This window comes from Hibiscus syriacus, unplaced genomic scaffold, assembly GCF_006381635.1.
Source record: "Hibiscus syriacus cultivar Baekdansim isolate YM2019G1 unplaced genomic scaffold, ASM638163v2 tig00111238_pilon, whole genome shotgun sequence".
Classification (NCBI taxonomy): Eukaryota; Viridiplantae; Streptophyta; class Magnoliopsida; order Malvales; family Malvaceae; genus Hibiscus; species Hibiscus syriacus.
In genome coordinates, this window is record NW_024063030.1 from 619191 (window position 1) to 645275 (window position 26085).

The following is a 26085-nucleotide window of genomic DNA, read 5'->3' on the forward strand; positions in this document are numbered from 1 at the left end:
TATGTTGCTTGCCGTTGAATATCCATCATTTTATAGTATAAAAAATTGAAAACATCTCCTTATTTGCATTATCCAGTCGGTTTTAGAAAGGGATTGAGTAGCAACTTTCCCAAATGGCAAAATTAGCACCCAAATCATATATTAGCATATTACATCAAATTAGCAAATAGTCAATGGATCTGGGCATTGAAATTTAACGAGGTGATGTACGCAATATTATACCTCCGAGACAGCTGCAGTAACATGTTTATGAGATGGCAGAGGAGGTTTCTGCAAATAATACTAGGAGACTCATGTAAGGCATCAAATAATACAAGGATATTCATGTAAGGCATCGCATCTTTCATTCCACGATTGCCAATTTTACTTCCACTGAGAATAAAAGCTTATTTGTAAACTCAATCATCTATACATTACCTGCAAACTTCAACCCGTACATGAAACATCAGGCAAACTCGAAGATGGCGTAGAGTGGCAAGGAAGACCAACTGGAAGCAAATCTCTAGGAACTTTACATTGATCATTTAACAATAAATTCTGAAGCCTTTCTTTTATAGGAGAAAGTGCATCACAATGGGTCAGAACATCCAATGAATGTACCACTCCTTTCTGGACAAGTGTATTAAAAGCTGACGAAACACCCCAGACTATAATATGTTTACGGTCCAAATCATAGTTGTCCACAAGAAGAAGTAAAAACTCAAGGAGTGAGTGAGTGAAGTTGATATATTTAGGCAAGAAGCATACCATCAACAGAATTGCAGGCTCAATATTCATAATATTGTCCACTTTTTCATTGAAAAAAAGCCAGTCAAAAAACAATGCCAACCTCCCATTAGCTTCAATATATTTCTTCTTGCAACATGTTAGTAGCCAACCAATAACAGCCCATCTAGGAATAACATTTGAATGAAGAATTTCATTTGACGGGTGGTGCGCACAACATATGAACCACACAATATCAACAATAAGACTCTCTCTCTCTGGCCCTAAAAGAAATTTCTTTTCAAACCAGATCTGATATCGTTTCTGGCTACCAAGCATCACATTGTGTTTCCATTTCGGGAGTGATCTGCAGTAGAAAATAACGACTTGAAGTCCTTGTGCAATACAACTGAGAAATATCCAAATACTCGGGAGTTCTAAACTCACTAGGATTCAGAACTAGATCTTTCCATATAGTTTTAAACTCAGGTACATGAAATAGATCTTGTAATAATCGAACAAGATCCCTCCCTATCTTCAAACAAAGCTGAAATTGATCCCTCAACATTTTGACACAAAACTCAATCTCCAACTGCCTCAACATCTCTAGTTTTGGATTACTCATTACCCTACAATGCTCAGCTAATACACGAAGAAATGTATATAATGCACTAGTCAAAACTACAGGCTTTTCTTGTAACAAACAATCCCATTTACTTAACAAAGACTCACTAGCTCGAAACATAACCAAAGATTCCCATCACTGAAATCACCACCAACAATTTGCCTCAATAAACAGACTAACAAACTATCAATTCCTATAGCGGAAACATCAATCATTTCTTTAGTAACCCAAATCAACTGTTCCTTAACCGAGTCAAAAAGTTTTCCATACAATTCATTAACAATTCCAACAAGTAAACTTATAAACAAATTATACCCATCAATGACGATAGCATGTAAGTGCTTAATATGAAATCTTGAGACATAGGGTTCGATTAGAACACCATAAAGAATAGCTTGATTAAGTTGAGTGTATTCTTGAGGGATTGGGATTGCTAACGAAAATGGAGGTCTCAGTTTCAATTCGAGAAGGTCAAAAGCTTGCCTTAGAGAGAGTTCTAGCTGATTTTGAGCTTCAATGGATGCGACTCTAATCAGTTTCGAAGCCATAGAGAGTAGTTTTCATCACCTCATCGCCCTACCACCGGGATCCTCTGTTAAATACCCAAGTGGGCTTTTGCCGCTGCTTAAGAGCTACACCAGGAGGTTCCGATAGATTTAACTATACTTGTAAAGATTTCTGCTTTCCTTAAACGAGAGACTGAGGGAAAGGAAGAGACACTTGACCGCTATGAAGCACGGACTCGCCGGAGAGTCCGACACTGGCACGTCGGAATACGTGCAGGATATGTCGGCAGACGGGAAAAATAACAAAATGGATACGGTCAAAATGAGTTTTGATAGATGTTTGTAAATATTTATGGTTGTCAATCGAAGCAGCGGCTGAAGAAAAACAAAACAGTGGCCGGAAGAAAGAAGAAAGAAGAAAGAAGAGCAACATAATCAAGTATTTGGTCTTTGATCTCATAAGTAATTAAAAGGGTTTGGGCCCAAAACTAACTGAAGTTTTGTTAACTAAATGATGGTATAACTAATTAAATCAAGGGTAAACTACATATTTATTACCTAAACTATTACTTTTATTCTATTTTGATACCTAAACTTTAATTTTTTTTAAATCATATCTAACGTCTAGTTTATTTTTCAATTTTATATCCCCGTTAAAAAAGTAACAAAACTATTGATGTGATATTTTTTGATATTTTTTAATGATAACATGACATTACCTTATGATGATACATTGACATCATTGTTAAATTTTCAACGGCAGGGGAACCAAATTGAACCCAAACTAAATGTTAGATGTTATTTTGAAAAAAAAAAGTTTAAATATTAAAACAGAGCAAAAGTGATAATTTAAGTATTAAACGTATTATTTACCCATAAATAAATATTTTGTATTTTCATGTATGTTTCCATGCTTCTCTCCTCTTTTAATAGAAAAGTCTTGAAGCCCGTAAACAAACTATTATATTATGTGAAAATATAAAGAATCAGAAAGATTTTTTTTACCACTTAAAAATAATTTAAGTAGCAATAGAATTATCTATTTTTATTAAAACACAATTTTTTCATTTTAAAAAATCTCCATATAATTTTAAAATTTGACACCCATAATAATAAATTTTCTGACTCCGCCTCAATAGACTTATCTATTTTTATTGAACTATCTATCATCACATTTGTTTCAAGTTTTATGAATTTGGTCGCAGTCACATACTAAAAAAATGAGATTCAGTGTCACTAAAAATGAGAGTACGTGTTCAATGAATGCTCTTCAGACAAATTTTTGCACGTGACTGAAATTCCAGCCTTCCGATGATAAATTCATAGCAAAACTTGCACAGCGTCCTTGAGCTGCATGATAAATAAATAGACTCATCGCCTTTTGAGAAATAAACATGGACCTGACCTAATCTTTTTAATTGCTATGAAATAAACATTATGATTGGTGAAAATCGATGAGAAATTGTGTAAAATTAAATTAATCTTCATTATTTCTTGCTTAATTCCAAAATCTGTCACAAAGTAGTAGAACAAGGTTATAGCCAAGATTGACCTTAAAACTGAACACTATATCCTTCTGTCTAAATTAAACACTTATCCTTCCCAGGCTAAATTCAAATGGTCTCTCTGCTTCTCTTCTAACTCATTCAACCTTCTTGCTAGATTCGTCACCGCTGCTACCGTCTTGAGACGAAACCGCAGTCTTTGACTCGTCAAACTCCATTAACTGCAAATCATATTAGCCATCATAATGTGATCCGAATATAGATGGGAATCAGTTTGTGCTCAAATTCAAACCTGAATAGTGGAAACCTCTACGTACCGTAACTAAAGAACATTACACGCATGAGAAACTGACATGATCCCTGGAATAATGTTTCTACCCCTTTAACCAATTTATAAGTATTATTTAGAATGCCAATTAATACATTCTGGTGGCTCCATGGATATGATTATTTACCATGAACATTAACCTGATTCTCTAATGCAAAATCCTACGAGTTCTATGGCAAGAAGCAGTTGACAACTGTACTTGTTGCTTCTCCTTGGGAAACGGAACAATAACAATCATTTCTTTACAATTGAAAAAGAAATTGAATTGAAAAGTTCGTGCCAAGAACATAATGCCAGAGAGAATCAATCAAGGGTGGAGGACAAACCGGTTTGACTTCTCCATTCCAAATACAGTGAGCAGCTAAGAATCCAATAACGGCCGGTACGATATACAAAAGTGCAGGCTGAAAAGCACAATATTCAAAGCAGATTATCACGTTCTTGTGATAAGAGAGAGTGAGTGTATACCCACAGGATCAAACTTTCACTCAATACATCTGTGCGCGCATTAGCAAGAAGAGATGATAAAACAAAGCTCGATGAATAATTTACCTGTGCAGCTTGAAACCAGTTCATTACAATAATTGTAAGAACCACTCCAACTGTGTATCCCAAAAAAGCACTCTTAAAATACTGGCTCTCTTTCCCTCTGGACACATCAAATCTTAACGCTAGTGCTACAAAAATGCCTGCAAGGGAGAAACAAACCAATATAAAAACAGAAAATAATTGATTATACAGTAGCTGTTTCTCATAGTAATGTGCATAATGCAATGAGAAGATTTTAATGTTAAAAGGGATAATAGTCGATCAAAATGAAATTAAAAGAAAAAAAAACATTTTCAGCCAAGTAAATTTAGATTTACCAATAATTGTGTCATTACTAAAACTCATAAAATAAACAGTCAAGAATCAATAGCATTCTGAGAACACCAGCAGCTGATAATTTCACTGCACATAAAAATTTGCATTCTGTCCAGAGAGCAATGATGATGAAGCCATCGGCTTAAAACAACTTCATAATCAAACAACAGAAATCCAATGAGCTTACAGCAGTAAATGAGATCATACTCTACAAACAGAATGCTGTATGAAACAGAACTCAAGCATATAACCTATGAATTTCTAAGGCTATGTAACAGACTCTGTCTGAAGTTAAATGATTGGTAGGCTTAAAATTTCAATGCAAATGAAATGAAATAAAGAGTTGCCAAGACAAATACATCAGACCTCTAGGTATAGAAAAAAAAACACAGCAAGGAAAGTCGTTTAGACATTTCCTGTTTCAAAATTCAAGATCTCAGAATACTTTTTCTTTGATAAGAAAACAAGATACACTAAACAAAAGCTCAGGTCATAACAGCAGCATGCATTACACCTACCAACAAAAACCAGATATTAAACATACCAGGAATTACAATGTCACCAAGTCCGAGCATGGAAAATGGTCGAGCAGAGTTTCCTGTTGGGAACAAAAGCTGCAGAAAAGTACTTGAAAGAAATCTGATCACCATGGGTAACAAATTTAATAATACATTGAAAATATAAAGTACATACATTGAAACAAAAGAAAACCATGCCAAGTATTTCAAATTGAAAAAAAAATAACGGACCTTTATAGGAGCATCAAAAGACTTTGCAACACTGACCATCACAGGAGTGAAAAAAACCCAGAAAATGTCGTATACAAAAAGCCCAGCCTGCACAGCATAAAGATGGAGAAAATCATACCAAAGCAAACATAGCTGAATACGAGAAGTCAAGTAAATAATACTATAATATAGCTTGCCAATTTGGCTAATCAGCAAAAGAAACATTACTTTAAGATTTGGTTAATCAGAGCAAACTAATATCAACCTCAAAAATTCAAAGAAGAGAATGTCAGCATTAAATGTAAAATAGAAGCAGCAAGGATCAATTTAAGTCTCCATCAAAACAGATTGCTAAAAATGAAACCGGGTCTATGGATAAAACCTTCAGAATAAACAACTATAAAAAAGTTAATTTATTCAAAGATCAAAATCAGCTAAAAAAATGCAAAAGTTGCTACACTTTGAAATTAAATAAATTAATAAATCATGAAGCTAACTTGTCTCACAAAAATGGAATAAAAACTTCCCATGAATAACCAACTAAAAGCCCAAATCCACTTCTTACCAAGAGAATGGCACCAGTCTTAAATGATCCAAGGGAAAGCATTTCAATTCCCTGCAAAAACCAACATTGACCTTCAAACAGAGCATAGCTAATATGTGTATAACACTTGACAAAGAACAGCCATAAACTTTGATAACTGGGAGGAAAAAGACAACAAGGTGATGAAATATAGTTAAATCATATTTTCATCATAAAATTATTAGAACATAAAGAAAATGAATACTTTCATATCTTAAAAAATGGCTGTCCCTTTTTCCCATATGTATGGGGTAAGGGGGAGGTAAGATAGTAGGCTACCCCCAACACCAGGTTGAGAGCAGCTTCCGTAAGAGACCTCCGAATTATGAAATGCCCTCCGTGGGACTCGATTCCACGACCTCAAGGTTAAGTACAACTTAATTGAAACCTAGCCACAAATTCAGCTGTATCAAGTTATGGAGAATATGCCGACATGAATCATTTCTTAGTCAATATCTAAAGTGACTTGACAGACTGAAGCAAATGATAATTCAAAATCCGTTAAGACAATTCAAAATGCATGGGCTCTTTATTGTAAAATGCTCATCCGGAAGTACTTTTCGGCTAAAAGAAATATGAACTTCCAATTTCAGTGTTTGATTTGTGACAAGAAATATACCAAAAAATATTGTTTTGTTTGGGTCTCATGTAAAAATCGTAGAAAAGGAATTAGATATCAAGCACCACATTAACTTGTTAGCGAATAGCAAAGTCAACAAAATAGGTATTCAGTCAAACCTGAATGCAGAAAGCAAGACCCAGAACGTTATTAGCCAGCCAATGCTTCTGCGAAGCATACCATGCACAGAAAAAGGTTCCAGGGATTGCAGCTACGATCTGAGATCTTGTGAACTCGATCTCGAAAGCTGTTTAAGAATGTTTTGGAAAGGCATAAGGAAAAACATCATTCTGAATAATACAAGCAACGTAATACCAACTAGATCAAATAAGAATTCTAAGAAGTCAATCGTGGACATAGAGTGCTCCTAAGCTGCCAACTTTATGTAGCAAAAAAAAGAAAAAAGAAGAAGAAAAGAGTGCTCATAAACTGCCAAAGGAACATAGTCCCAAAGGTATCACAGCAATCAAATAATTAATTCCATTTTGGACCTATGCAAATTCCAGAGGGAAATCCTGGAACAAAATTGAAATGGAACTTCTAAAAAAAGGCAGAAAGCTTAAAGCACATAGTATCCTTTATTTTTTTTTAAAAAGGATCTTCCTGTCAGCATATAACTTCCTCCTCCACAAGAGAAACCAATCCAAAGTAATTTTCAGAGAAATGGTGAATAACACAAAAGCACTCAGGAAAAAACACTCAAGAATACTGGTATATCCAGACTCTTCAGATCAAACATGAGACACAATAAAGCCAAAATAAAGCAGAATATGTCATAAGGAGATACAGTAGAAGCAACATAAATACAAATCAGAGGGAAAAAAGGGTTACATCCAGCTCAAAAACTAAAAAAATTCCTCTTAAAAAAACTTGAATAAGAAAACTTCAAAAGATTAAAAAAAGAAGGGGCATACAGCGGAAGTATGGAAGACGCCAAATGATAAGGTCCTCATTCCAATGCTTTGGCAAGAAGCGTTTTATGGCGGGCACTATTGTTGCCCTTAGAATGATGGCATAAAGAATAAATAAGATGATCAAACAATTAAATATGACATCAGGGAAATTAATTGTATAAAGGTAAAATGTAGCAGCAAATCCATAAGAACATACGAAAGAGCGACGACCCCAAGCACAAAGAAATAGCATGTCAAGACAGCATTAACCAAGTCTTTTGATAAGAACTTGAACAGCAAAAAAAGTGATAACAACATTGCACTCCCAACAAATGGAAAACGCATAGCATGCTCGTTAGACATTGTCTCCTGTATGAAACATATGGCATTGTCAGCAAATTTTGGTCTATAGACCTTGATAACAAAAAAGAAGATACCAAAATTTAATTTAAATGCTGAAATACTCACTGATGGTGGAGTTGGCTTCACAGAACGATAACAACCCACATATACTGTGAGGCATGCAGTCAAAATAACATTCAAATTAGGGTCTACTTTCACGACAAGAGGTGCCAATGACAACCCTGCATTTAGCAAATCAAGGATGTTATTAGAAAGAGTCCAGGTTCTTAAGCACACATATGGCTCCTTATATTGGTCCACTCTGACAGTGATTCAAGATAAGAACACGCTTGGTTCCAAATATTCTCTAAAAGAATCAGCCATAAGGCTGATATCTATCATTTCACTAGCATATTATGCAAGATTCATTAAGTCTAAATCTAGCATATTCAATACATGATAATGCATTTGGGGATATGCAATGCGAGCGAATTTACTTATTGCTGCTTTTGCTTATTACTTTTTGGTTCATAATTACTTTACAAATAAGACAGAGATAACAAAGCTACCGGCTACCGCATTCTAACCAAACTACACATTCCCAAATTTCACCCTCACATCATTTCTCTCCAATCAGTTCTCTCATTTTCCTTGCAACTCAAACCAATACACATTAACTAACTAAACCCTCTCTTCTCCTACTGAACTAAATTGAACAACTGAATGAACGAAATAAATTCTTTCAAAATCAATAATATACTAAAATTAATCAAGAATATATCAATAAAAGGCAAACCTGCTAAAGCCAAATTGGCGAGTCTTTCAGAGTTCTTCATCGTCGTAGTTTATTTTAAATATAACAGCAAAGAAGATTAGAGTCTCTTTGTACCTACAAAAAGAAAAATAAATACAACAAATCGAAAAAAATTAATCAATTAATAGAGAGAGAAAAATCAAGATTCGAAAGAATTTCCAAGTAAAATTAGGGATTAGAACCTTTGGCCTTGGTCTCCTTTCTTTCTCTCTCTCTAACGGTCGATGGAGTTTTACAGATCGGAGAACGATAATCTATTTGTCTTTTCTTTTTCTCTATACAAGGAAATCTTTATAGAATTTTATTTTTATTTTATTTTATTTATATTGGGTACTTTTTTTAGTATTAACTAAAAGCCGGAGTTAATTCTGTTCTTAGAGGATGCTGTCATTTAATGTACTGTGACAGCCAATGAAAAAAAAGAATGTGTGACTGGCAATTTTGAAATTAAGGGATTTTGGGGGATTGTTTGACTCGTGGCGCAACATGGTTAGGCTTTGTAATGTCTTACGTGCATTGCTGTTATGGGAAGGTTTAATTAATATATGAAGGTGTAAAACTGAAAATGGCAAATGCACCGCATCGAGTCATAAAGAAGTCGACATGCCAATGAGGTGCCATGTCCAATCAGCTGCTCCCACGTCATCATACAGAAACATCTGTCTTCCCGCGTTTCACTTTTCTCCGATTAGAAACTGAGGAGCTTTTTTTCTTTCTTTTCGATAAACTATACTAATGGTCATTAAACTTTTAATATACTTATACTTCAGTTATTGAAGTTGAAAAACATTCATTGGAGTCACTGAATTATTATTATACTTTCATGTTGATAATAGTTTAAAGAAGTATTTATAAAGAAAAACACACACGAATATTTAATCCAAACGTGATATTAGTTTTACTTAGTGAATTTATTTGTTTATGTAATATAATATAATAATTTTAATTGGTAAGTGAAATTGACATTATATTATGGGTAAATTATACAAATGGTTATTAATGTTGGAGTAAATTTTTATTTTTTTACTAAAGTTTAAAAGTAACAAATTGGTCATTAACATTATTGATTTGTAACAAATCGGTCACTTGTTGTTAATGGTCATTACTACAATAACGAAATACTGACATGGCGCATCAAATCAACTGACTTAGCACATATGACCATACGAGACTCCCCTGACCCATCGTTTGACTCTTCTTCTTCTCCTCCTTTGCATTCAAATTGTTCATCTTCAAACCTATCAACTAGAGATTATAACTGAAATTTCCAAAGCAAATTTGCAAATCTATAAACCTGCAAATCTATCATATGATCTTTGTTGCTAGTATCAGCTGTAAAACTATCAAGAAAAAGAAAAATATTTTGACATTTTCATGTCTCAATAAAACGTGTTATGCTATCACTGGGAAATATATCTCGCAAACCAGATAGTGAATAATCTTTTTATAGCATATAAGAATAAAAAGGTTCAAAATGAGACCTTTCCAATAATAAAAAAAAAAGCAAGAACCCAAAATACCTATTTGGCCAACAAGATCAAATAACATACGATAGATTTGTAGATTTGCCTTGGAAATTTCAGTTATAATCTTCTCTTGATATATTTGCATATGAACAACTCGAATGCAAAGAAGAAGAAAAGTCAAACGATCGATCAAAGAGGATCTCGCATAATCAAATATATTAAGTCAAATGGTTTAACACGCCATGTTAACATTCCGTTACTACAATAACTACTGTTAACGACGAGTGATAAATTTATATAAATCGATAACATTAGTGACCAATATATTACTTTTAAAACTTTATTTGTGTGCCATCATATTATATAACACATACGACGTTTCTCCAATATTTTACCGTGTTGCAATTAAGATTTACACTCCTCAGATTTAAATGGGATTCTAGCTATGCCACCCTTGAAAAATATAATTTAGAAAATATGACAAATAATTATAATTAATTTGTAATTGTGTTAAAAAAATAAACTATAAGATTGATCACTTTCGTTTAAATTTTGTATTTTTTTCATTGAATTTTAAAAATATATTATTTGATCATCTTTGTTTTTATTTAAATAAGATGTGGTTATTGACGATTAACTATTGTTAGACTTTTAACATATTATTGACGTAACATAATAAATGTATAAAATTAAAAAGAAAAGATTACATAAATATTCACTAATATTTGAGTAAATTTTTATTTACGTTAGGCATCGTCCGGAAACATGAAAGTTAGGTGATTATTTATTGCCTGTAATTCATATTATGGATTATAAATATTTGTCAACCAGAATAAATAGATTAATAGGAATGGCAACGGGTCGGGTTTGGGGATTTTTTTTGTCCTGTCCCCGAACCCGACTCGAAATATTATACCCAAACTCGAATCCGAACCCGGACTCGAAAATATTTTATATATAATTAATATAAAAAATATTATATATATAATTAATATAAAAGATAAGAAATATTATATATATATATAATCGAGGCGGAGCGGGGATACCTTGCCCCGAACCCGACCTGAAAAAATTCCCAAAAAAATCTCTAAACCCAAACCTGACCCGATATCATTTAACCCGACCCGAAATTGATCGAGTTTCGGGTTTCTCCGTCAGGTTCAAGTCATACTGCCATCCCAAGTTAGCAATCTTGTTGAAAGCTAGTGAAGGGGTGGTTTCGATTCAATCTTAGAAAAGACAATAAGCAAAACACTTTGTTACAAAGGAAATCGATGTGAAATAAGTGCAGTAGAGAGTTGGGAATGGTTTCAAAACGGGGAGTTTAGGGTTTTGAGTGGCTAGCTGTTGAAATGAAAGCAATCATTCTTCTGAAAAAGGTCGGTCCTTGCCGTTCATAATGCCGGCGTCGGTGATTTCACCTTCTCGCTGAATGCGGAAATTCTGTCTTTACAATTATATGTCCCAACCTTATTGTTTGTCGTTTCTAAGAAATTATTTACAACTTGAATTTAATCCAACCATAACAGGTCTTTAATTTTTAAATATTTATATTCTTAATTTAAATAAACTAATTTAAGAATGAAAAATATAATTAATTTTGAAGGCATGTGATTTGTTAAAGAAGATTGGGGCCCAAGTGGGGACCTCCATTTTCCAAAGTGGAGCAAATTTAGTCATACCAAGTGGAAGCTGTATTGTCAAGCAAAGCAATCACCTCTCCATAAATCACTATCCCCCACCCACCCCCTAATCTATTTATTTCTATATATATATATATATATATATATATATGCATTAAATTTGTACATTTTTATAAATAATTATTATATTTAATAGACTAAATAATAAATGAAAATATTATATTTTTAAAAGATTTAAGTAGGGATAATTACTTCTACTAGAGATATATAATCAATAGGTTAAGTATATGAACAAGTGTACGAGTGGTAAAAAGAGGCACAAGAAACTTCGTCGTCTTCACCTTCATCATCAACAACGATTTTGATTTTATGTTCTTCCCTGTTGATTTCCACCTACCACCACCCTCCTCTCAGCCGCTCTTTCCTTCCATGCTTCTCCTGGAATTCATGGATCCTTTTGCAAAATTCCCTCACCAACCCTTCAATCTAACATGACACACAACCGCTAAATGTTGCTTCCATTGCATTCCTCACCTCTCAACTTACTCTGTTTTCCTTGTCTTCTTTTTTATTTTGCCAGATCATGGATTCTTTCAGTACATCATCTGGTTTCCGTTTTAACCCGAATTCAAGCACCGTTGATGATGCAGACCGAGATTCGGAGTTCTCGGGCATTCTCGAAATATACGTTCACCATGCTAGGAATATTCACAACATATGTATCTACGGCAACCAAGATGTTTATGCCAAGTTCTCGCTCACCTATAACCCTGACGATACCCACTCAACTAGGATCATCAATGGAGGCGGAAAGAATCCCGAATTCAACGAGAACTTGATGATGAAAGTCACCCAGATCGATGCTGTCCTCAAATGCGAGATTTGATGCTCAGTAGGGCCAGAAACTACTTGGAAGATCAGCTTTTGGGCTTTGTTTTGGTCCCGATTTCACAAGTTATCGGCAAAGGAAAAATCACTCAAGATTATAGCCTCACGTCCACTGATCTTTTCCATTCTCCTGCCGGAACTGTCAAATTGAGTCTTTCTTTGAACACATCAATGGCTGTCAATTCTCAGACCAAAACAACCAATTCTTCCATCTCAGCAGAAGTGGTATTGCTTGACCGGAAAATATCTGAATCCCAAGTTGTTTTAGACCCTGTTGAGTATTCCAGGATAGAGTTTCCTGACATCAATGTTGTTAGGGAGAATCAGCAAATGGTTTCACAGAACTTTAATGGTTTAAATCCAAGGCCAGGAATTGCTTCATTCCTTCAACTCGGTCTTGTCGAAGACTACGAGATGACAGTAAATTCATCCGAAGAAGTCCATGGAGGATCCCTTTCTCCCAATGGAAGCCTCCAAAATTCTGGGTTTTCTAGTTCCACAACAACAAGCCTAAGTGATGATCGCAACTCAGCTGACTCGAATGAGAAGAAGAGCCGTCTCGCAGGAAAGCCATCGAATTCTCTCACTCCCGAGACTAATCCGAGCCCAGGTGGTTGTCCCTCGAACAGAGGATGCGAAGTTGGAGAGGAGAAAGAGTCGAGTTATTCGAGCAAAGAAGTGTTTTCAGCTCCATTGGGGAACATGAATCTGGAGGCAGAGCAATCGGCAATGCAGCAACAGATAGTAGACATGTACATGAGGAGCATGCAACAGTATACCGAGTCTTTGGCTAAAATGAAGCTTCCCATGGATCTTGACAAACCCGAACATGAACATCGTGGTAATTTCATTCAAAACAATAGCAAGAAAATAGAACAAGAGAAAAAGAAAGATGGGTCCAGGGTTTTCTATGGTAGCCGGGCATTCTTTTGAATCAGATATTACTGCAAATTGAGAGCTAAGAACTACTACTTTTGGCGTTGATTTTATTTCCTTTTTTTGTTTTTCGTCTTAACAGCAACTTCATCCTTGTTGAAGAGCCTAGTTTTCTCTCTACTTCTGTTGTTAATCCCTGTATTGACTTAAATGCTGAGATTTGTAATCTATCAACTGTAACAAAGCCATGTGAATAACTGAAGAATTTCTCTGCACTTTAGTATTTTGTTCCTACGAAAACAATATTAAAAAATTGAATGTATGCCAAACCCACACTTATTTGCGTAGAGGTGGAAGCAATCTTATCCGAACAAGTGATGGATTGTTTTGCTTTATTTTGTCGGAAATTTTAAAAATACAACTCGTTAATATAAAGTTTTAAAAATGATATAATTGGTTGTCCCTTTTTCCCATATGTATGGGGTAAGGGGGAGGTAAGATAGTAGGTTACCTCAACACCAGGTTGAGCAGCTTTCGTAAGAGACCTCCGAATTATGAAATGTCCTCCGTGGGACTCGATCCCACGATCTCAAGTTTAAGAACCTTGTGCTCTACCTCATAATTAAAAAAATTATTAAAAAATAATACTTCAGATTAAATATAATAACATTTTAAATTAAAACCTAAAATATTATAAATTTATGTAACTTTTCCGATTAAAAACTCCAAACCCCGCAATATAACTTTTTAATTATAACAAAAAATATTATAAATTTATATAAAATTTTAAATTGAATATGATAATATTTTAAGTTAAAAATCGTGTTAAAATTAACTATCTTACGGCAAAAACTACCTTATTTTGTTGGAACAATGATTACATTGATTTAGTGGCGTAATTGTTTAAATATTTTTATCCCTTTGGCTTAGGCACACCGACATTCCCTCGTATTTTACTTGGATAAAAAAATTGTTGAAACAATATTTTACTCTCTTTCTTCCCAATTAACAAGAAAACAAGAGAGAGGTAAAATTGTTTGGAAATTAGAAAGACTAAAATAAAATAAAAAAAGAATTGATTAAGATATCTTGATATTGGTGGAGGAATAATGAATAAATGTTCCCCGGAGTCATGATCAATATGTTGAAAATAACCCCATTAAAATTCTTATGCTGCACTTATCATTCTGGTGCTGCTGGTGGGACACTTGACGTCACCCAGTTTCTCGATGCAACCGTCCTTCAAAAATATAACATTAATGATACAATATCATATTTAATGAATGTAAAAATACTTCGTGCATATAAAGTATTTACATATAAAATAAACACGTTTAAATGTCTCGTACTCTTCTTATAATTTGATACTTTCTAATCAACGTATGCGCGTATAAATATTATTTATGTAATTAATATTTTTGTGAGTTTTAGTGTCTTAATGCTTCAACCTTTATCCAATATACACAATATGTGCTCGAGGGTCACATCATATAAATCTATTCCCAAGTATCGATATGATGAAATTAATTGAGGTCATGGAAAAATCCTTCATGCCAGCCATGGTGGGGACTCGGCTAACGCTTTCAATTTCGTAACCAATTGTTTTACCCAACACCGTAGGGTTCATTTCGTTCAACGATTTTTGACACATCACATCCATTTACTCTGCCTACCCAACTTCATGCTTTTCCCTTTTTCATTCAATTTTCAACCCATAAATACAGTATATATTAATAGATATATACTAATAAACCAACCACGAAAAACTAAAATAATAATTAAATAAGAATGTATACAACTGCTGCCACTACCTTTCTTTTGGAACCGCATATCATCGAGTAAGATACACATACTTTCTCTATTAGATTGCTCGTAAAAATGGTTGATTAACTAGAATTACAAGCAACCAAACGTTTATTATGCATTTATTTCATAAAAGAAGTATCGAGGGATTCCCAAACTAGTACAAGTCACTAGAATATAACAAAATAAAAGCATACAAGTCTTGGATCCTCCAGATATAACATAACTCAAAACCATCCCCCACAAATTCTGAGTTTTACCAATCCCACCGTCCCTCCATTGATCATACCGCAAAGCTATCTGCGGAGAACAGCTCCACTTTACCATCTGCCGCCTGCTAACTTTTAACCGCACAGACATTCCCAAAGTTAATTAGGATACTAAACCAAGTTTTACTTGACCCCAGCTCCTCAAGTTATTTGGCCCCAAAAACCAAGCAGCTCCATCTCAAGTAACCATTTACTCCCTTGCGAATTTAGCATCTTATAAGATTGGTTTCCTCAATCTTCCTCCACAAATCTGGTTAACTCCGCAATATTAACACTAAGCTTCACTTTGTTGAGATAATCTCTGATAATGAGTGCACACTCACCTGTTTAGCAGCAAGTGCCCACTGGAAGCCAATGCCTGGCACGTTCCATAAAAAAAAAAAAACTCAACATTGACAACACTTCAAAGTTGGAGTTGAACTTGGCGGCAAATGGAAGCAGTGCATTCACGGTGTAATCATTCTCAAGAACCTCAAGAACAAAATCAAATATACATTAGTGAACCTTAGCAACAATTACAATCAAATTGAGTTAGAAAACGAGGGAAATTCCCACTTACCAGCTACATTTGCATATTCTCACACAAAATAACGACCCATCCATGCTGATTGTCCTTGATACTGCTCAGGCAACGAGGTAAAGTGTTGGTTCCCATTCATGGGCTGCTTTTGATGCAATTTCTGTTCATGCTGAATTTTCAGATGCTCAAGGGTATTGTAGTCTTGCCAGCCTTTCTCCTTTTCGATTTGAACCTGCACTGCTGGAACCTGCTTTCCAGGGAAAGGAAAGCTTACTGTTCCAGTCACGCCATTGCTTTTGTTATTGGCATACTGGGGATTAGCATGAGATGAATTATAGAGTGAACTCTCAATCCCAGAGCCTTTAAATAAGGATCTCGACTGATGTCCATCCAACCAGCTATAATAATCCATCGGACTTTTTTCCAAACCTATGGAAGAAACAGATTCATTCAGTTGCTTTGGAGGAACAGAGCTAAACCCCGGTGGCGGACCAAGATGGCTAACTGGACGGCTAACTGGATTCTTCTGCATCCCAACTAATGAAGCTGAGATAGTTCTAGCAGCTAAGGCATCACCAGTACCAACACTTGGCACAATAGCATTAGTTCTGGATGGCATCACAATTCCTGACATTTTTGTCGGACTGTAGTATGTACCATTAGCACCAACACTGACAGGCTGTTGGATGGCAAGCGAATGAGTAGCAGGATGAGAAAAGCCTAAATTATCTTGCACCTCACTCGTTGTTAAATGTCCATTACCCAATGTTGTCAAACCTTTAAAGCTATTAGCCAGAAAAGTAGCATCTTCCATTGACCACCCAGATCCATGCATCTGAACAGGTTGCAGATGCTGAGGGAGAATAGTACCAACAGATACAGGCAGTGGATGACTAGCATCAAACGTCTCATACTGGAGAAGACTATCATAAGGAGCAGACATTGTACTGCCAAAGAATTTTAGATCACCAGCACTACTTTGATTGAGCTTCAAAATCTCAGAAGGGGAATGATTTGGATCAATCACCTCAGTTTTCTTCTCACTCACAGCTGGCTGGAAAACAATCACTTCATCATTGTCATCCTCTTCCCCAGCGATTCTAGGTTGTGGGATTGACTGAACATTTCCAATGTTAACTATGTTCTCAGAGGGGGATTCATGAACCAAGCTATTTGTTACCATTGAGGTAGCAGATGTGCCATCTGGAAATGGCCCCACACCAATAAGAAATTTCTTAGCTTTCGAATCAAAACAAACAATTTTCTGATCAACCCTAATGACATTTGCTAGAGCCTTCCCAGCTGCTAAGATTCTTTTGACATGGGCTTTCCTTCCTTTATCACCATCACTTACAAAGGAAGGTTTCCTCGAGAAGTCCAAAATGGCATGCGATGGAACAAGAGGCAAGAACCCTCGCAACTCAAAGTCCTCCCACAATGCAGGACGGTTCTCAGTTTCTCCTTCCTCATACCTACTCATATTGAAAAAGCAGGTCTCGTCTTCATCAACATCCATGCACATAGGCCTAATTGACAGAATCTTGTTCAGTAATGATATGCAGTGTTTCCAGAAAAAAGATCTAGTACTTGACTGCTTCTCATCAACATCACTAATAGCAGCTGCAACATCAGGGCAACAAGCCAACCATTCTAGGAAAACCAGAATAGCAGGTAAAGTGTAGCTTGAAGAAACATCCCGGAGTTGTAAACATCTTTCCACTACATGTCCCATCAACTCAAAAATGGCGATGAAGGCATTCTGAAGTAGGGCAGCACGCTGTACAATTTCAGCATACGTTTGACCTTCACTCTCCCTCTTCAGATTGTGCACCGTAAATATGAGAATGGAAACCATCCTAACAAAGAGAAGGGCATTCTCAGCAGCACCCGTTCCAAAATTCAGTTCCTCTTCTGGTCCAGAAGAGAGAAGTTCACATAAATCATGGTTAACCTGAGTAAGAACATCTGCAAAAGTCTCCAGGCTGCAAAAAGTAAGAGTTGATAAGGACACAACCCAAGAAAACCTAGGTCAATAACATAGGTGAATAAACTTATGAGAAAATATACCTTGTGCGTGTAAAAAGAATGCCATTTAGACGCACAAATCTAATACAAAAGGACTTAAAAGTATCCTGAACACCAGAGACTTTCTCGTTAGCAGGGTATTTTTCCATGTTGCCATCTTTAGATGCAAGTTTCGCTTCCACCTTCCCTCTACCTTTACCTGATTGACGCACAGCAGGTTCCTTGAAGGGAGCTTTAACATCCCCAGGAAGTTGTGAGTAATTATGTCGATTCTGCAAATAAAGAACATATATTTAAAACAGTTTCCATAAATATCTGCATTTTCAAATACTAGCATATAAATAATAAACCCACTCAAAATCACCTTTCAAGTTTCAAGTCATTAACATTTAACATAAAATAATTAAACTGTTGACAATTATATAAAAGCAGAGAATTCTCAAAGTTGAATTACCATGTCGATAAACTGGCTGCATTCTCAAAGAACCAAGAAAAAAATGACATTGAACACAGTTAAAAATCCTTCCAAAACTCCATGATGGAAGGATTCTGGTAACTGTTTAACATCATGCCAAATTGTAGCTTCTGCTAATACATGCAATACCTATCTGTAACACGATATCTTAGACTAGAAAATAGGCAAAATTTTGTATCAGCAATCCATAAAATCCGATTTCTAATCTTCATAAGAAAATAACTACTAAACCTAGAAAGGATGGATCAATAGTTTTTTCCCATTAGACTGGAAAGTAGTAGGCATCTGTCTTCACAAAATGTCTCCCAATAAAGTTTGCAACCATATGCAATTTTCAAAGAACTGTAACTACATATGAAAATGGTGCACACAACAAATTGTTCAACCATAAAAAGCAACATAACGTCCTGGTTGTAACAAGCGCACACATCATAACCCATAGTACATACAAAAGGCCATTTTGTGGTTAATGTCCAAAACCCAAAATAAAAACTATAATTGCACTTATACCTTCTCAAATGCCACAATCAAGTTATCCCTTGCAGTTGAAAATGGGTTATCAACAGCTAAACTCCGGAAATATCGATAAACAGCCCCCAGCTCATCTCCTGAATATGTAGCTATTATAGCTAGCTGAAATAAGGAGATAATTGACCATGTAAAAATTCAGAATTGTGTTAAACAAAAGAAATTCAAGGGAAGTGCAAAAATAATATAAGGGCATAAAAGTTGAGAGTACTCTATTAAACAGGGAAAAGGAAAATAAAGAAAAACCTGATGATGTGCATTCCCACTTGATGGCCAAATTGATGCAGCTTGCAAGTAGTAACTTGAAGCAGTTGCATATTCACGTGATTTAGGATTTCCATCTCCATATAATCCTTTGTACCGTGCTAGGTCTCCCAAGTATATCAAGCAACGGTGACAAGACACCAAACCCTTTTTTATATCAGCAGATTTCTTCCCATCTTTGTCCATAACAATTTGGCTTTCTGAATCATCAGAAAAGTACCCAAACGGTAGTCCATACTTTGCTCTGATTTTCAAAATCAGATCGTGATAAAACCCTGTTGCCTCTGAAAGGAAAGTCTTAAACTGCAGTCTTATTTTTGTAAGCCTGTCAGGTTGTGGAGGAACTTTCACACCATTAGATGTGTTTGATCTTGCAGAAGCTAGAGCAGCACTATAATGCGCCCTTAGTTCCTCGATCCGCTTGTAATGTAACTGCCACAAAGCATATTCAATATTGTGCTGCTCAGAAAAAGCATGGTCCTCGAGAATTATTGCTTCATAGTTCTCACGCATCTGCTGCCAGGCATTGGGATCTGAAGGTACCCGTGCCTTAGCATCTCTGCTACGATTGTTTTCCAACTCTATGTTCTGCAGAGAATACCAAGTATTAATTTCCATGGTCAGAAACTCCAAGGGGACCTCATTTCAATAGATGAGAAAGAATACCTTTTCATAAAGACGTTTCGCATGCTCCCTGGACGAAGGAGGAGACATTTTATCAATCGGCACTGTCATCATCCATCAACAGTACTTCATCAAAATGAATTAAACCTAAAGACATTTCACACCATCAGCAAAAAAATACAGGTGATATTTCATTTGATAAAGTGAATTTTTACAGTCACGGCTAAGCTGCTATAAACAATGGAGGGAAAGGCACTGATCATCCAAAAAGTGAGCCACTATGTTAAGTCAAAATGCAACATAACTCCATTTAAATAGTACAACCGCTATAGCCAGATTACAGGATGCACACAGTAAAAATTTCTAACACTCAAAATGCAACAACTCTCACAAAATGCAACAAGAATACATCAGGATCAATGACAACTCGCAAGAATAAAACTCTAATTCAGATTTCAAATGGAAGCTTCATACAGCCCCAAAAAATCCGAAAATTTTAAACCCTTACCATACCATGTATTGCTTATCCGCACCTGATTACTTGAACAATAATCGTAAATTATTGAAAAATCTATGGAAAAGATGATTCGGAAACTGATGAATCCACCCTTAGCATCCTAAGACTAATATTAACCTCAGACTCATATACCATACATACCAAACCCAGACATTGTTTCTGTTGTAGCAAATAATTAACAGTCTATTCTTAAACAAATCTAAAATAATAATATTTACAGATTTTTAAAAAGATCAAATATATTTTTTTTAAAGAAGAGAGAAAAAAAAAAGAATGGAAACGAACCCTTCTCTTATAGTCTCAAATAAGATTCGGACGTATAATTACCATCTCGCAAAAATATTTATTCAGAAAAGCAAACAAGAGAAATAAAAAAAAATCCTCTGTATTGTGTTACATTTACAAAGCCACGTCTTTTTTTTTCTATTTCAATTCTTTCTAAGAAATAATAAGAAAAATTAATTATTTACACATAAAATTTTGAATTCATAACTCAAAACGATAGAAAGAAAAAGCATCAAGGCCGACGATAAAAAAAGATGATTACAATAATATCAACCACGACCCCCCGAAAGCCACCACATAAATATATCAAATCGGGAAAAAATTCAAAATTGAAATTAAAAGGCAAAGGAAGAAAAAAAAAAGAACTCACCTGATGTGGATCGGATCTGAAGAGAAACCTGGAATTAAAGCATGGGGAACCGAATTTTGAGATAAATAAACATGTATTGATTAGGGTTTGGTAGTTTGAGAGAGAGGTGGTTTGGTTTTGGTCGGATTTGGGGATGAGACGAGCTTAAAATTTCATTATTTCAACGTACTTTCTTTTCCTTTTATTTATTTCTTCTATTAGGTATCTAAAAAGTGCAGACTAAAGGCGGCTTTTTCAAACGACGCCGTATTAATAGCCGCTGACGTACTGCTTTTCCCCCCAAAACCATTGGGAATTATGGGCCGATTGATTAAGCCCGAGTTTTAACATTTTCTATATTTATAATTACTAACAAAATTATTATTTTATTAAATAATATGAAATTAAAGTTATTATAAATATTTTATTTTTATATTATATAAAAATATTTTTAATACTTTAAAATAACACTAATTAAATTGTTTAAAATAATTAAATGTATTGACTGTTTTAATAATTAAAATTTTTATAGTGATATTAAATTATACTTAAAGTCAGAATAAAAATAATATGAAAGTCGAATTCTCTTGTACTAATTGAATGAGAATTCCTAAACATGAGCATTTTTTAGGGCGGTTTGGTTCATAGAAAAGATTATTACTGGAAGAAATATTATTTTTCTAGAAGTATATTCTTATGGTTAGTTATTGAAATAATGAATTTTTTTCATATGTATCATCTTCGATTCTTATTATTTGTGTTTTACTCAAAATTATAAATATAATAATAATATACAAAGAGTTTGATTTAGTGAAATATTAATAAATTCTAGTAGTTAATATTATTTTATATTTTTAATATTTAATATATTAATTATTTATATTTGTATGAGGTGAAAAAATGATATTATTTTTAAAAAAATAAGTATTTAAAATAATATCTAATTTTTAGTTATTAAAAAGGCTTAATGCAAAAATAAGTTTCCAAACTATACTTAAAGTTAACTTTAGGTGCCTAAAGAATTTTTCGTTAAAAATAAATGTTTAACGTTTCTAACGTTACACTTTTAGGTGTTTGGACAGTTAATACCGTTAAATCCAGACGTTAAGTGACATGTGTCGGGCATATAAAATTTTAAATTTTTTAAATTAAATTTTTTAAATTTTTATAAGCATAACATGTGTCACTTAACGGTCGAATTCAACAACATACACCTAAAAGTGTAATGTCGGAAATATTACACCTATTTTTTAACGAAAAATTCTTTAGGCACCTAAAGTTAACTTCGAATATAGTTTGGACACTTATTTTTGCATTAAGCCTATTAAATAAAATGAATTTTATACATTCAAAAACATTATCTTTGTCCACTCGAGACCACAATATTTTTTTCATATTATATTATATATAAATAAATATGACGCATATGAAAAGTATTTAAAAATAGAAGTTTAATATACTAACTATATTAATTATATGTTAGGTGTATTTTTTCCTCAAAATGAAATATTTTTATGAATTTCATTCAAATATTTATAAGTTAATATTAAATTTTATCTTGTTAAAATATATATATATATATATATATATATATCACAAGAATAATTTAGTAAAATATGCATCTAAATAATCGTATATTTATCCAACCAAATATTATAATCTTATGTCTATACTAAACAAATCAAACAAGACGATATGACATTCTCAAGATAACGTTACACTCTAATAATCTTATTCTCGAAAATATTTTTACATTTCGTGCACTAACCAACCCGCGGGTGTTTTTGAGTTATTGGATATGATTGGAATATAATAACTCAACGTTTAATGAACTAAATTTAAGTGAGCGGAAGATTTAGCGCAAATACAAAGTATAATTTAAGTTTTAACTAAATATTTTTTATATTTAAAATTTGATAATGGTAAATAATTCTAATGTGAATTTAGTAATATGATAAACTAATAATAACATTTTATTTTTTAACACATTTGTGCTTTACAAATTTTATATAGATGATAAATTTATTGTTTTCAACCTTTTCAATTTTAAACAAATAATTTTTAGGAAATAATAAAAAAAAATTATTTTATTCGTGCATGAACATGATGCATTAGGCACAAGAATATAAAAGCGAGGCTCAACAAGAAAGCAAAACGGGCAGGCCATGCAGGGGCCATGCAACACTAGTTTTTGTTTCGGTTTACGTAAATTGTACGAGAATGGCAGGGAAAAGAGCATCGTAAATTCAGCATCTGCAGAAAGAATAACTTTTATATAGTGTTGGTTTTTGTGTTGTGTGGTTAGAAAGTTTCGGGACAAAACATAGGCATGCAGGCTACAAGTTCGATAGACAGCCTCAGAAAATCAGGGGATAAAAGAACAAATTCAACTCTTTTTTTATCCCTCGACATGAACCAAATAGAACAAGTAAGATCTGTGGTGTTGGTTGCGACAGTGAAGGGTGTGGTTGACAGCACTTTATCACGTTATCTCTTTGCATTGCTTTCTCAACCTCAGCTTTTACTTTTATGGAATTCTTTCAATTTTGTGCATGTTGCTCACACTAACACTATCCTTTTACAATCTCTTACTTACACGTACACCCTCCTTTTCATCAAATCCATTAAATTATGTTATTTGGATTTAAGGCGAGTATCGGATACATATCGATATAATTTGGTATTCATTTCTCACCCTACATGCAAAATATTGAGCTCTGACATAGAAGGAAATTCACCAAAAGGAGAGGACCTTAGATGGGAAAAAATACAGCTATAAATAAACAAAACAAAGAGTAGATGAATTCCTTCAAGTCGGAGGGGTTGATAGCCGCAAGATTCCAAATGAATTCGCTCTTATCTGCAACGTTTGATCCACTTAGGACCCACGTTTATGTTGAGTGATTCTCCCTCTCTCTTATAAAAACTCCACAACCATATATATTTACAAGTCACAATTAACAGCCTGCAACAATCCTTCATCCAATTTCGTCTGGGAAATTCTCTTCCTAAGGTATGCCACTTTGCACACTTATTTGTTTACTCTCATGTGTTGACAATTATGTTTAAGTTTCGAAAGTTATGATTGATCAGAAAATAGATGCTTAGATGCATAACAAGAAACAAAAGCACGGGTTTATATTGGTTTTCTCTACTTAGAAACAGTGGAAATTAAAGTTTTCTGTGATATCTGTAGGAGGGAGAAAAGATGGACTATGTGTATGGACCAGGGAAGAACCATCTCTTTGTTCCCGGACCAGTTAACATCCCGGAACCAGTTATTCGGGCCATGAACCGGAACAATGAGGATTACCGTTCCCCAGCCATTCCTGCAATGACAAAAACTCTTCTTGAAGATGTCAAGAAGATTTTCAAGACTACCACTGGGACTCCGTTTTTGTTCCCAACTACAGGTATATTCATTGTTTTAATTATGCTATCAAGTTTTCGGTTATCTATATCAGGCTAATACTTAAGATTACTCACATACGTGCTATGTTGTTAATAGTAGAATCTTACTTGTTTCGGATTAGCTTCTGATGATGTTTGAATTCAGGAACCGGTGCATGGGAGAGTGCACTTACTAATACCCTGTCCCCCGGAGATCGAATTGTGTCTTTCCTTATCGGGCAGTTCAGTCTGCTGTGGATTGATCAACAACAACGCCTCAAGTTCAATGTCGACGTAGTTGAAAGCGAGTGGGGTCAAGGTGCCAACCTCGACATTCTGGCTGAAAAACTTGCAGCTGATCACGCCCACACAATCAAGGCCATTTGCATTGTTCACAATGAGACTGCAACTGGAGTCACCAACAACCTGGCTACAGTGAGGAAGCTGCTTGGTAAGTGTATATTAATTTCAAATTAACTTTCAAACATGGCTCTCATACTTTCTGTTTCTTCTCAGATCACTACAGGCACCCAGCACTACTTCTTGTTGATGGAGTTTCCTCGATTTGTGCCCTTGATTTTCGTATGGACGAATGGGGAGTCGATGTCGCATTAACAGGTTCTCAGAAGGCACTTTCTCTTCCCACAGGAATCGGTATTGTTTGTGCAAGCCCCAAAGCTCTGGAGGCATCCAAAAGTGCGAAATCAGTTCGAGTTTTCTTTGACTGGAACGACTATTTGAAGTTCTACAAACTGGGAACATATTGGCCATACACCCCTTCCATCCAACTACTGTATGGGCTAAGAGCAGCTCTGGATCTTATCTTCGAGGAAGGACTCAACAATGTGATTGCAAGGCATAGCCGTTTGGGCACAGCAACAAGGTGAGCCGTGGACACATCTATTTACTCAGTTGGGAACCTCATAGCCATTGATTTCGTTGTTGCAATCTTGAAACAGGCTTGCTGTGGAGGCTTGGGGCTTGAAGAACTGCACACGAAAGGAGGAATGGCACAGTGACACCGTGACTGCAGTCCTTGTTCCACCATATATCGATAGTACAGAAATTGTTAAAAGGGCATGGAAGAGATACAATTTAAGCTTAGGTCTCGGCCTCAACAAAGTGGCCGGAAAAGTATTCAGAATAGGACATCTTGGAAACTTAAATGAGGTAATTCCTCAATGATCTTCAAGTAGTGCTCCTTTTCCTGTTTGGGTATTTAAAACATGCTTTGTTACCAACATCACCATCCTCTTTATATATTTTCAGTTGCAACTGTTGGGTTGCCTAGCTGGTGTGGAGATGATACTCAAAGATGCCAGATATCCGGTTAAGCTCGGTAGCGGTGTTGCCGCCGCCAGCGCATACCTGCAGAACAACATCCCTATGATCCCTTCTCGGATTTAATGAATATGTTATGCATGTAATTACATTTCCTCTACCTCTTCCTTCAAGGTACTCTGTAAAAAGATGCTTCCCCTCTGTTGAAGCTTTTCAAATCCAGTACTTCTATACATGTTCACTTATTCCTCTGTTTCATAAATGTTCATTTTCTGCTCATATTTATTTATCATTTGATTAATTCAACTGTTACATTATATATTTTACTTATTTTCATGCGTGTCAAACAAAGAGTTAATTTTTAAATTTT

The 26085-nt window shown here is 34.8% G+C and overlaps 4 protein-coding genes and 1 pseudogene across 4 annotated transcripts; 2 read left to right on the forward strand and 3 right to left on the reverse strand.

The window, feature by feature from the left end:
- Positions 1–133: 133 nt before the first annotated feature.
- Positions 134–2224, reverse strand: LOC120157119 (integrator complex subunit 3-like). Its single transcript, XM_039168370.1, is given in 3 exon segments — positions 134–1048; positions 1050–1431; positions 1434–2224. Coding segments are annotated over 3 exon segments (1449 nt in total). The 5' UTR covers positions 1879–2224; the 3' UTR covers positions 134–426.
- Positions 2225–3301: 1077 nt separating this feature from the next.
- On the reverse strand, positions 3302–8786 carry LOC120157120 (signal peptide peptidase-like). The gene is made up of 12 exons (XM_039168371.1): positions 8695–8786; positions 8495–8587; positions 7825–7940; positions 7574–7725; positions 7378–7463; positions 6583–6710; positions 5827–5877; positions 5283–5369; positions 5078–5147; positions 4222–4358; positions 3996–4073; positions 3302–3562 (listed from the first exon to the last, which is right to left on the reverse strand). Exons 2-12 carry the CDS (start codon positions 8532–8534, stop codon positions 3479–3481), a joined length of 1029 nt encoding a protein of 342 aa, XP_039024302.1. The 5' UTR covers positions 8535–8587; positions 8695–8786; the 3' UTR covers positions 3302–3478.
- A 3149-nt stretch (positions 8787–11935) lies between these two features.
- Positions 11936–13620, forward strand: LOC120156988 (annotated as a pseudogene).
- A 1666-nt stretch (positions 13621–15286) lies between these two features.
- On the reverse strand, positions 15287–21253 carry LOC120157052 (protein SMG7-like). The gene is made up of 7 exons (XM_039168312.1): positions 21066–21253; positions 19936–20040; positions 19252–19857; positions 18988–19110; positions 18045–18274; positions 16017–17959; positions 15287–15928 (listed from the first exon to the last, which is right to left on the reverse strand). The coding sequence occupies exons 2-6, from the start codon at positions 20005–20007 to the stop codon at positions 16036–16038; spliced, it is 2955 nt and encodes a 984-aa protein (XP_039024243.1). The 5' UTR covers positions 20008–20040; positions 21066–21253; the 3' UTR covers positions 15287–15928; positions 16017–16035.
- Positions 21254–23953: 2700 nt separating this feature from the next.
- On the forward strand, positions 23954–25956 carry LOC120156826 (serine--glyoxylate aminotransferase-like). Its single transcript, XM_039168083.1, has 6 exons — positions 23954–24057; positions 24241–24457; positions 24601–24885; positions 24951–25317; positions 25394–25604; positions 25704–25956. Exons 2-6 carry the CDS (start codon positions 24253–24255, stop codon positions 25839–25841), a joined length of 1206 nt encoding a protein of 401 aa, XP_039024014.1. The 5' UTR covers positions 23954–24057; positions 24241–24252; the 3' UTR covers positions 25842–25956.
- Positions 25957–26085: the final 129 nt, after the last annotated feature.

What these genes read in the sequence shown, in the direction of transcription:
- LOC120157120 (XM_039168371.1), bottom strand. Translation starts at nt 8,534, where the DNA reads ATGAAGAACTCTGAAAGACTCGCCAATTTGGCTTTAGCAG. An exon ending in AGACTGGTGCCATTCTCTTG is followed by an intron (nt 5,370 to 5,826) that starts GTAAGAAGTGGA and finishes TATGCTGTGCAG; the next exon opens with GCTGGGCTTTTTGTATACGA. An exon ending in ACTGGTTTCAAGCTGCACAG is followed by an intron (nt 4,074 to 4,221) that starts GTAAATTATTCA and finishes TGTGCTTTTCAG; the next exon opens with CCTGCACTTTTGTATATCGT.
- LOC120157052 (XM_039168312.1), bottom strand. Translation starts at nt 20,007, where the DNA reads ATGATGACAGTGCCGATTGATAAAATGTCTCCTCCTTCGTCCAGGGAG. An exon ending in GTGGGAATGCACATCATCAG is followed by an intron (nt 19,111 to 19,251) that starts GTTTTTCTTTAT and finishes TCCTTATTTCAG; the next exon opens with CTAGCTATAATAGCTACATA. An exon ending in TGATTGTGGCATTTGAGAAG is followed by an intron (nt 18,275 to 18,987) that starts GTATAAGTGCAA and finishes CTTTATTTGCAG; the next exon opens with AATCGACATAATTACTCACA.
- LOC120156826 (XM_039168083.1), top strand. Translation starts at nt 24,253, where the DNA reads ATGGACTATGTGTATGGACCAGGGAAGAACCATCTCTTTGTTCCCGGA. An exon ending in GTTTTTGTTCCCAACTACAG is followed by an intron (nt 24,458 to 24,600) that starts GTATATTCATTG and finishes GTTTGAATTCAG; the next exon opens with GAACCGGTGCATGGGAGAGT. An exon ending in CGTTTGGGCACAGCAACAAG is followed by an intron (nt 25,318 to 25,393) that starts GTGAGCCGTGGA and finishes ATCTTGAAACAG; the next exon opens with GCTTGCTGTGGAGGCTTGGG.